Source organism: Rousettus aegyptiacus, unplaced genomic scaffold (assembly GCF_014176215.1).
Source record: "Rousettus aegyptiacus isolate mRouAeg1 unplaced genomic scaffold, mRouAeg1.p scaffold_m13_p_1, whole genome shotgun sequence".
Lineage (NCBI taxonomy): Eukaryota > Metazoa > Chordata > Mammalia > Chiroptera > Pteropodidae > Rousettus > Rousettus aegyptiacus.
The window spans coordinates 91,171,994-91,182,603 of record NW_023416284.1 but is presented as its reverse complement, the minus strand read 5'-3'; the positions used below and the strand labels follow the sequence as shown (position 1 = coordinate 91,182,603).

Sequence of the window (10,610 nt, the reverse complement as noted above, 5' to 3'; positions counted from 1 at the left end):
CAGAGGAGGGAAAACAGGCCTAGACTTATGGCTTGTGCCCTCTCCTGCTCTTACTACTTCTGATAACCTCATTCACTCACCTTCAAGTCAAATGTTTTTCTCCATTTCCAAACAAGTTAAGATAGATGGGAAAGTCTACAGTAGGTGTGGGTAGGAAGAGGGAGGAAGTTAAAACTCAGTGGCTTGAGGTCTTAATATCGCCTTTTTACTCAGCTTCACATGTGCCCTTCCAAATGGGAGCAACACAACCATCCATTTCTAGAGGAAGTACTCACAATCATGGCTCATACGCTTTATATACAGATTCGATCATTTCCTGGCCTCTGGTCAGGCTTTTTATTCATGAATATTCAAATCTACTTGAGGGCAGTGGCGAGGGTAGGTCAACATTTTTTTTTCCTGTCCTATATTAGTTAGGTTAAGTTAGGCCAGACGGTGGTAACAAACAACCCCCAGTGCTTTAATTAAGCAAAAGTTATCTCTCATTCACACAGCATCTGCTGTAGATTTGGGTGATTCTCTAGAGTAGCTGCCCTCATGATGACTCAACTAATAAGACTACTTTTATATTCTGATTCCACCATTTCAACACAAGGCTGTCCTGGTTAACCTGGTAGGGGAAGAGAAGAAGAATCATGCAATGGAGTTAAATTCTTTGACTAAGGACCTTTTATTCATTAATGATTGGCTAGAAACAGTCACATAGTCCCAGGAACCTAGGAGGTGAGTTTTTCATGCGTCTAGGAAGTAGAAGAAGCTGGTGAATCCTAGTGATGCCTTCCACACCTCCTCATTTTTTTTCTTTATTCTATCTGTCATGATCTCCAAGAGAAAAAATTACTATTCTGAGAGATCAGATTCCAGGGCAGGGCATGTTCACAGTACGTTAAAAGGTTACAGAGTTGCATTTCACTTCTCTTTTCTGAATTCTATCCCACTATCTTGAACAAAATTCCTTTGTGATCCAGTCATCTTTCTTCCTCTCACAATATTACTCATACTCTTGGAAGTTCTTAATCCTTCAGGATTTACAGTTGGCTAATGGTACAAGTGAAATTTAAGAGGGAATATGAGATCTTATTTTGGGTCTCATACTTCAGAGAAGCTTACTATAAAACTATAAGGTGTTAGAAATTTGAGCTTTCCCAAGGGCATCCTCGCATATTTGGTAAGGCTTAACTCAAGTATTCCTAGGTCTCCTGGACAACCACCATCATAATCCCACCTGACATACCCATCAAAACATGTATTCCTTTAGGGAAGTGAAGAAGAAAAAATATTCTATTGTATCTTCTCCCATTCAACGAAGTGCGCATATATTTATTTATTGTGGATGATTAGTAATTTTAAAGGAATTCCAGATAAACTTTTTTGTTTCATTGTTTATCTTTTCTCTGTCATCCATGCATACTGGGTATTTTGAATTCTAAAATTCTTTGTTTGTTGGCCAATTGTATCAGATATCAACTTCATCATGAACTCTTTCTAGACTGTTAGAATTTACTCTTTTTGTGTGCTCAACATTAAAAAGTTAACTTCATCCTTCCTGACATTACAGTAGATTGTTTTCCTGTCACTCCACCTAGGTTATACATTTCTTGAGGACAAGAGACTTGTCTCTTCAATAATTATACAGCCTGTAATATCGAGCATGGATAGTTTTATGCTAAATACATGATAATGCACTTATAATCCTCTTTGGTGAAATAAGGATCTTGCTCCTTAGTTATCAAATATATTTTCTTTCAGCTTCTTTTTAGCAGAAGATACCACCTTATTCTAAATTGTGTCCTTTCTTTCTCATCCTAAATCTTCCTGTCTTCATTCTTGTATCTGAAGAAGTGTTCCTTTTTATTGCCAATCTCTCTCCTTCTTGGATTTTACTTGGCATTTTTGGGGGAGAAATTTCTCCTTTCTCTTCTTTTTTACTTTCAATTTCTCATATCTACAGATGTCCTCCACTTGCCTCAAAAACTTGTTAAGGTCTTTCCTATCTTAAAAGTAATTTTCACTTGAGGTTGTTTTTCTCTCAAGTGAGAGTCTTAACTTTTCCCTTATTTTCACTTCTAAAATTCTTGAAGGACTGTTTACATTTGTTGCTTTTATTTCCTCATCTCCATTTTACTTTTTACTCTTTTGAAATATAGCTTCTGCCTTTAACACTTCATGTCCCATTGAGGTTATTGGTGACCCACTAATTATAAAATACAATAATGCTTTCTTATATCCTTTTGAACATTTTTGCAGCATTTTGTTCTCTTGAGAATCCATTCATGTTTTTTTCCCTCTCTCTCTCTCTCTCTTTTTTTTTCTCTTGGCCCTGTTTTGCCTTATAAGAAAACATGCTTTCTAGGTTATCCTCAATCTCTTCTATTTCTTCTCTGGTAATCCCTCCACTAACTCCTCTTAAGGCATATGCTTCAGAATGCTGTCTATTTTCTTCTTAATGAACACATTCTGTTGGTAATGCTAACGACCCCATAGGAAGGGAGACGTATTGGTCAGAACAGACTGGGGACAATGCTAAATGAGGATAGCAGGATATATAACAAACAATCTGCCCAATTCTCCTAGGACCACTGTGTAAGATAGATAGGACCAACCACTGTGTAAGATAGATAGTTTTTTTTTTCTTTCTCCCAGCCCATTTGCCACATACTTAAACTACTGTCAGTGATTTCATGGATGAACAGTTCTTGAGTGGTATAACACAACTTTATGAAAGTATTCTACCTAGCACCTAATGATGTAAAACTTCTCTATTTTGATTGGTTATCAGTGTGGGAAGTTTCCAATCCCAGGGAGACCAGAAAGGTATACACTTAATATTTTTTGACTAAATTGTGTGGGGGCAAGCCCCCATTCTGAAGAGGGTGACGATTTTCTTGTCTCATTTTTTTCCTTCCAGAATGGGTTCTGAGTGGGTTCCCTGGGTGGTGGTTCTGTTAGTGAATATTTTCAGGCTGAATTCCTCTATGACTCAAGGCAGAGACTCTCCAGGTAAGAACAGAGGGATTTTTTTGAAGTGTGTATGCAAGAATTGACATGGGGGAAGGATATTTTTCCATATAGGTCCAGGCAACAGACCAGACCGGAAGAGACTTCTAGCTTCAAAGGACGTGTTCTTCCCTTTGACAGAGAAGTATGTCTTCCCTCTTTACCACACAAATGGACTACTGGGAAAAGGGACTTTCTGTGCCAGAGCCACAGATTGGAGGTGTAAATAGGCAGGAAGAAGGGAAACATTTTGCCTTGTTTAGGGTACTTATTGTATCAATGTCAGTCAGGAGCACTGCGAAAATGAATGCAAGTTTGGGAAGAGCTGCTATTCTTCAGCAGGGAGTTCGCTTTGATGATTGTGACTGGTTCTATATTTATCCAATTGGGAATATATGGACGAAAGTAATTGGAAACAAAGGTTGCTTCTTTTGGCATTTATTAAGCCCCCATTATATAGTCTGAATTGTACTAAGCAATTGTGAGAAATAAAGGTTGAATGCATTATCCCTGTCCTCAGGTTACTGGGAACATGTATTTATTACTGTTATTTTTTCCAGCTGAGAGATAGGCTATGCAATCATGAAGTGATATTATACCATGAAAACATATTTATCAGCAGAAAACAGGATATAATGTGCTAAAAACAAAACCCCATTTGAGTGTCAAAGTCTGATTAAATACAAAAGAGGAACAAACCTGGGGGAGGGTGAGTGGGAGAAGATCGTTATTTTTACAGAACAGAAACCTCTCTGAGCTTATAATGTTTGTTAAAAAACACAAATGAAAAAACTTCAGCCCAGATCTTAAATCTGAATCAGATCTAAATTAAAACAAAACAAAACACAACAAAACAATTTCTTCCCCTGATTTTGGCTGTAAGAAGGAATAGAGAAGGGAATTTAGAGCCTCATCTAAATTAGCTATTGAGTGAGAGATGAGCATGGCTGACTCAGGAAGGATGCTGCCATCCTCACAGCTCAGTTCAGCAGTTCTTGGAGGAGGCTTCTGAACTTAGAAAGGAAAGCAAATTTACAATTCAAGATCAGTAACAATTATCTTTCAAGTCTCAACTTAAATGTCATTTTTTAGGGAGCTGTTTCCTGCCCATCTATATTATTAACCCATTTGAATTTCCTTTTATTATTGTTGTTCACAAGTGCACAGACTTGGTGACTTATAAACGATAGAAATTTATTTCTCATAGTTTTGGAGTCTGGGAAGTCCAAGATCAGGGCACCAGCATGGTTGTGTTCTGGTAAAGGTTTTCCTCCTGATTCAGGGCTTGCACCTTCTCGCTGTGTCCTCACATGGTGGAAGCAGTGAAGGATTTCTCTGGAGCCTTTTCTATAAGGGCACTAATCCCATTCATCAGGAATCCACCTTCATGACCTAAAGCACCTCCCAAAGCAGCACCTAAAGATATCATCATTTTTGGGGGTTAGGATTCCGACATATGAATTTTGGGGGGACATAAAATTCAGACCGTAGCACACTGTGTGCTATACAAATAAGAGTCATACTCGTTCTTACATACGAGGACTGATTGAATAGTTTTGGAAAATTAAATTACTTTAGAGAACATGAGAAGATTAGAAATGAGTTAAATTGTATGAAAGTTAATATATAGCTCAAATTAATCACAATCAATATTAGGAAGGTACTTTGAAAGTAGAAAATCATAATGGAGAGTGGAATTAGATTTTTTTATTCCATCTAATGTGGCAGCGTTTAATATAAAAGCCCCTAAAGAAGGTTTAAGTCAACCTTATGACCTCTATCACCATGTTGTTGCAACTGCTAGATTATAGGTATAGTGCCAGTGAGAGTGATGATGATAAAAGGTATCTTGAAGCCATGGATTAATATTGTTTTACCTAACATCAATAGAGGTAAAGAGGTCATTACCTCGCTTGAGCCAACTGAATAAGGTACAAAGGAAAACGTCCAGAAGAATATTCTTGGGGAACACCCATAGTGAGTGAAAAGCAGAAGGGGAGTTTATTTCACGCCTACTGTGCACTTACTCTGCATTTCTTTGCCCCACCTCCATCACTTTTTCACTTTACTTCAGAGGGAATGTATGGAATGAACCAACGAAGAGCGAGAATACTACTGAATTATTCCATATGGAAATGGATCTTTTGACTTGATAATAAAGGGGATTCAAGCCTTGGGCTTCTGAAAAATTAGTTTGGAGAAACTTAGTACAGTGGCTGGCAAAGCACAGTTGATAAACATTTGTCAAATGAATAGATATTTGTTGAATGAATATTTATGTCTCTTGGGACCCTCTTTGGTTTGCTTCTTTGAGTTATATGTCTCCTGTTTGACTGGTCTGGTAGGATGAGCTGCAGACTTCTTCCCACTGTGAATGTCTCTTGCTAAAAGGAAACAGAGTTCGACCTATGGGGAGAAAAGGCTTCTTTGGCCTATTTACAGAGCTCAAAGGCCACTTCTCGAATCGATGTACTCTGGCATAACTTACCAGATATGGGTTTCCTAAAGGTGGGGGCTGATTTATAATCTTTTTTCTTATTTGATTTTCTAGAAGATTTTGTGATTCAGGCAAAGGCTGACTGTTACTTTACCAATGGGACAGAAAGGGTGCAGTTTGTGGTCAGATTCATCTTTAACTTGGAGGAGTATGCACATTTCGACAGTGATGTGGGAATGTTTGTGGCCTTGACTGAGCTAGGACAGCCTGATGTTGAGTTGTGGAACAATCGGCCAGAGATATTGGAGAGAAGTAGAGCTTCTGTGGATGCGCTCTGCAGGCACAACTACAAGCTGGGTGCACCCTTCACTGTGGAGAGAAAAGGTGAGGTTGAAGATGACGTCTGATGGGTTCAGGAATCTCCCCCGTTTGAATCTGGCCATTGCCCTTTCTTATAACAGGCAATTTCCTGCTTCAGGACAAATGGATTAGGAGCAGGGGAATCTGTGTATATGTTCTGTTACCAGTTATGACTCACTTATCCTCACAGGTCAGGCCACTGTGATCTTGCTCCCAGGACCTCCAGGCTCTTAGGAACTTTAAAGATTAGCATGGTCTCAAACACAAGGGGGTAATTGTGGGGATGTCTGATAAGGCTTAAATCCTCTTTGGGGGGTACTGACATATCAAGTTTCTGAGACTTCTTCACATTTCCAGTTTCCTCTTGGGTGGTCTGGGAAAGAGATTAGGAACAGAGATAGTCCCTAAAGAAACTCTGGTGTTGGCTTTGTGGTTTTCCTTCACCATGTCTCATTTTTCTCTCCTTTCCTAGTTCAACCAGATGTGACAGTATATCCGGAGAGGCTCCCAACCCTGCAGCACCATAACATCCTGCTCTGCTCTGTGACGGATTTCTATCCAGGGGACATCAAGATCAGGTGGTTCCGGAATGGGCAGGAAGAGAGAGCAGGGGTCATGTCCACTGGCCTTATCAGGAATGGAGACTGGACCTTTCAGATAATGGTGATGCTGGAAATGACTCCCGAACTTGGAGATGTCTATACCTGTCTTGTTGATCATGCCAGCCTGCTGAGCCCTGTATCAGTGGAGTGGAGTGAGAATCAACTTCTTGTACTTTCTGGGGCCTGACTCAGGGATGTACTGACACAATACAGGGCCTTTGTTACGTCCACATTATTCTTGGTCATAACACTAATTTTTCTTTCCCCAGATATGAAGGAGTCAGGGGGTCATTGGCATCCTTGAGCTAGGGTGGGAGAAAGCATGGCAAATATCTATTCTCATATCTTCCAAGAAATAAGGAGGTATAATCACTTTGTCACTTCCAACATTGAGAATGAGTATCCTCTAATACTTTGATCTTGGTATTTAGGGGGCATTCTAATGGGCTATAAGAATCAGGAACAGAAACTCTATGGGTGCAAACCTTGGAGTTGAAGAACCATTTCTAAATTTATTTTCTCCAGATAGCTTTGGATTTGTGTCCAGCACAGGCTCTGGGACTTTAAGAAGGCACACCAAATACTGGGAGCTTTTTACTAACTTTAAGACCTGTTTCCTGTAGGAGCTCAGTCTGAATATTCTTGGAGAAAGATACTAAGTGGAGTGGTAGCCTTCCTGCTTGGACTAATGTTCCTTCTGGTGGGGATCGCCGCCCACCTGAGGGCTCAGAAAGGTAAAGGACCTCTGGGGACGACCCTGCCACCTTCCACGTAATTTTCTCCACTTTCCTAACATCAAAGATACGAGGCAGGGGAGGCTGATTGTGCTTCTCAGGATCACAGGGAAGTGTTTTTCTGAAGCCAGAAACATCTGGTGGGTAAGCAGAGGTAGAGCTCTGATATTGCAGGTCATTCCCCATCCCTCAGGATAATTGCATTTAGTCCTAATTAGGATGTTCTGTTTCTTGCCTCTCTTTCATTCCAGGATATGCAGAGACTCAGCTGTCTGGTGATAAGGTAATATCTTCTTCCTTGTCTTTGGGTAGCAGATCATTCTCGCAGTCCTTTGACCAGAGGGAGACGTCATGGGGATATGAAGTAAGGGTGGCTCTGTCTGCTGAGTCCCTGGACTGGGAAAAACATTTACTATTATCCCTGCAGGTCTCAAGATCTGTTCTGCCACCACTGACATACTAAGGTCCTAACAGAACCTCCTCCCCCTGGACTGCAGGGTAGTATTGAGTGGCCTGGGCCCTAGACTAAGTGAAGGACGTCCACGAGGTCAGTGTTCCCAAGCAACTCTTCTCTGCGAGGCGTTGGAGGAGGCCTGAACTGCTTCTGGACTTTTGTATTCTGAGATCATGCATCTCTCACCCTTCTGCCCATTCTCCTCTTACTTTTTTATGTCACAAGTCCCCATTTCCAAGGAGTGTCTAGAAATCCCTTTACGATTCCTCCTTCCAGTCCCAAACTGTTTACTTTTCTATGACCCAGCCCCAAACCTTTATGTTGTTACCCCAAGTCTTTCTCTTCCAACTGCAGTCCCCATAGTCTTCACAGGACAGATGCTCAGATTGTCACTGTTTCCTTTTTATTATTTAAATTTTTTATTGTAAAATAAAACTGAGATACAGATAACCACAAAAATATGTAACTTAATGAACTGTTTAAGGCAAAATACCTATAATCACCATTCGGGTCCAGAAATAGAACTTTGCCAGCCACCGCAGTCTCCATGAGCCTCGTGCCAATCAAACCTGGTCCCTTCTCTCAAAGGTAATTGTATCCTGACTACTATGGCAACCACTTCCTGGGCATTTAAAGTCTAGTTGCTCAAGTATGAGTTCCTGGACAATACAGCTTAATCGTCTTTTATATCTCTTAACACTTTGCAGGTTTCCCCTTTAGCCCTTTCTTTTCCTTATGATTAATTTGTTGAAAAGCCTGAGCCATTTGACCTACGAAATTTTCTACAGTCTGGATTTTGCTGGATTTTGCATACACTTGGTACAGTTTAACATATCTCGTTGTCCTTTGCCTTTCCTGCAAGTTGGCATCTGGATGCAGAGGGTGGATCAGACTTACCTTTGGTTCCTTTAGAAAGCCTATAGGTGATATTGTGGTTTTTCACTGTGAGGAACACAATATCTGGTTGTCTCTCTTTCAATGATGTTAGGAACTATCGATGCTCATTGCCTAGGCCCTTTAATTCATTGGGGATTGCAGAGTAGGGGTATTCTAATTCTGTCATTCCTTCATTTATATGCTTTATTGCAGTATATTAATATAATGTTACTATATTTTCATGTAACATTACTATTGAAAAGTCTGATGATAATCTAAGTCACTATTTTTGCTGGGATATCCAGGTGATATCCTTTTTTTCTTTAATATCAAGAAATTTTATTAGACTATATCTTGGTTTTGGTTGTTTGGGGTGAGTTTCTCAAATAAACCACATTCTCTTTCAATACATTGTTCAAATCTTTTTTTAACTTTAGAAATGTTTTATTGAGTTAGTATTTCCTTTGGTTTTTCTTTTTCAGGGATTCTTATCATCTACATGTTAGATTTTTTTGGTGTATCTTCAATATTCGTCTTTTCTAATTAATCTCTTTAATCTCTTATTTATTTTTTATTAAAAAAATTCCTTTTTTCACCTCTCTATTGAGGTTGTTCGTCTTCATTGTGTTTATTTTTTCTTCTGTTTCTTCTAATTTAGTCTTCATTTCTGAAGTGGATTTGTAAAATATTTCTTATTATTTCCTAAGTACTGTTAGTATATTTTCGGGATTTTCTGATTCTTCTTCAAAAAATCATAAAATTTGATAAATTTGACATGTTGCATTTTGTAAATTTAGGGTATATAGCATATTACTTTGACACACTTTTACATTGTAGTATGATTGCCATTGAAGAAATATTTAGCACATTACATTATTATAGTACAATATTATTATCTATTTAGAGATTTTCCGGTTGTGATGTATGTTTTTATTTTATATCTTCTAACACTTTCTTAATGACTTTTAGCTTGTTTTGAACTAGGTTATAGTTTAGTCTTTTTGGTAGCATAATTTTTCTGGTGTGCTTTCATTATAAGGATTTTATTCTGTTCTGTATTTCTTCTTACACTAACTTTGTGTAAGATACAGCTTTAGTCCTTTCCTGTTATTCTTTTTATATGAAATTCATTTTCTTGAATTTTATTAGGAGGCATGCTTCGGGATACTTTCCTTTCCTTCACAGAGCCCCTCTCCTGTTGTTTTTGCACAGTGCTCAAAAATATGGCAGTTTGTACTTTGAGAGTTCCAGACTCTATTTGCTTCCCTCACTTTGAACTTCATCTCATCTCCTCATCCCTGCCTGGCTCCATTTTTGTTCTACCATCCCAAGTTTTCCTCAGCGTAGGGAGCTGCCTTGGTAGAGGTGCCTGGATGGTCAGCTCAGAGGTTTCTTAGGGGCGAGACCACTGCACGCCCTTCTAACCTTACCCAGACGCCTTGTGTTCAACTGCTATTGGTTTGGGCAGACCCTTCCTAGTTTCATTCGCTGTCCTGTTTTGGTCTGCTGTGTTTGGTCTGCTGTGTTTTTCAGAGTGCCTGTTGGCCGTTTGGCATTTATCATATTTGCAGATATGTCAAATGCCTGGTTTCTTCCCTGGTGTCTCCAGCACAGACACTTATTCTAGGCAGATCTTGTAACTGTTAATAGTTTAACCCCACCAACTTGTATTTTGGGGTTCATGAAAGTACCTTGTCACCTTGCTTTGTCGAAAATGTTATTCATATGCTTTTAAAAATTAAGCTTTTAACAGATGTACGTCAGAGATATCACATGTTTGGTTCCAGACCACCACAAACAGTGAACATCACAATAAAGGGAGTCACATGAATTTTTTGGTTTCCAGTGTATGTAAAAGTTATGTTTATACTATATTGTAGTCTATTAAGTGTGCATTGGCATCATGTCTAAAAACAATGTACATATGTTAATTAAAATGCTTTATTGCTAAATAATATGTCATAATCTTTTTGCTGGTGGAGAGTCTGGCATCTATGTTGATGAAAATGCAATGTCTGTGAAACACAATAAAGTGAAACAATAAAACAAGCTATGTCCGTATTTTGACATAATTGTAGGTTTGCATGTACTTACAAGAAATAATACAGAGATCCCATGTACCCTTTACCCCGTTTCCCCTAAAGACAACG

The 10,610-nt window shown here is 39.0% G+C and overlaps 1 protein-coding gene across 3 annotated transcripts; it reads left to right on the top strand.

Moving 5' to 3' along the window:
* The first annotated feature begins 2,804 nt into the window (after positions 1-2,804).
* Positions 2,805-10,509, top strand: LOC107511999 (HLA class II histocompatibility antigen, DO beta chain). 3 transcript variants are annotated; one of them, XM_016147049.2, is made up of 6 exons: positions 2,841-3,000; positions 5,549-5,818; positions 6,267-6,548; positions 7,020-7,130; positions 7,382-7,413; positions 7,558-10,509. In XM_016147049.2, the coding sequence occupies exons 1-6, from the start codon at positions 2,910-2,912 to the stop codon at positions 7,591-7,593; spliced, it is 822 nt and encodes a 273-aa protein (XP_016002535.2). In that variant the 5' UTR covers positions 2,841-2,909; the 3' UTR covers positions 7,594-10,509. The 3 variants fall into 3 exon arrangements, with proteins under 3 accessions (XP_016002536.2, XP_016002533.2, XP_016002535.2); XM_016147047.2 differs by having other exon boundaries at positions 2,839-3,000; positions 7,382-10,509; XM_016147050.2 differs by lacking the exon at positions 5,549-5,818 and having other exon boundaries at positions 2,805-3,000; positions 7,382-10,509.
* Positions 10,510-10,610: the final 101 nt, after the last annotated feature.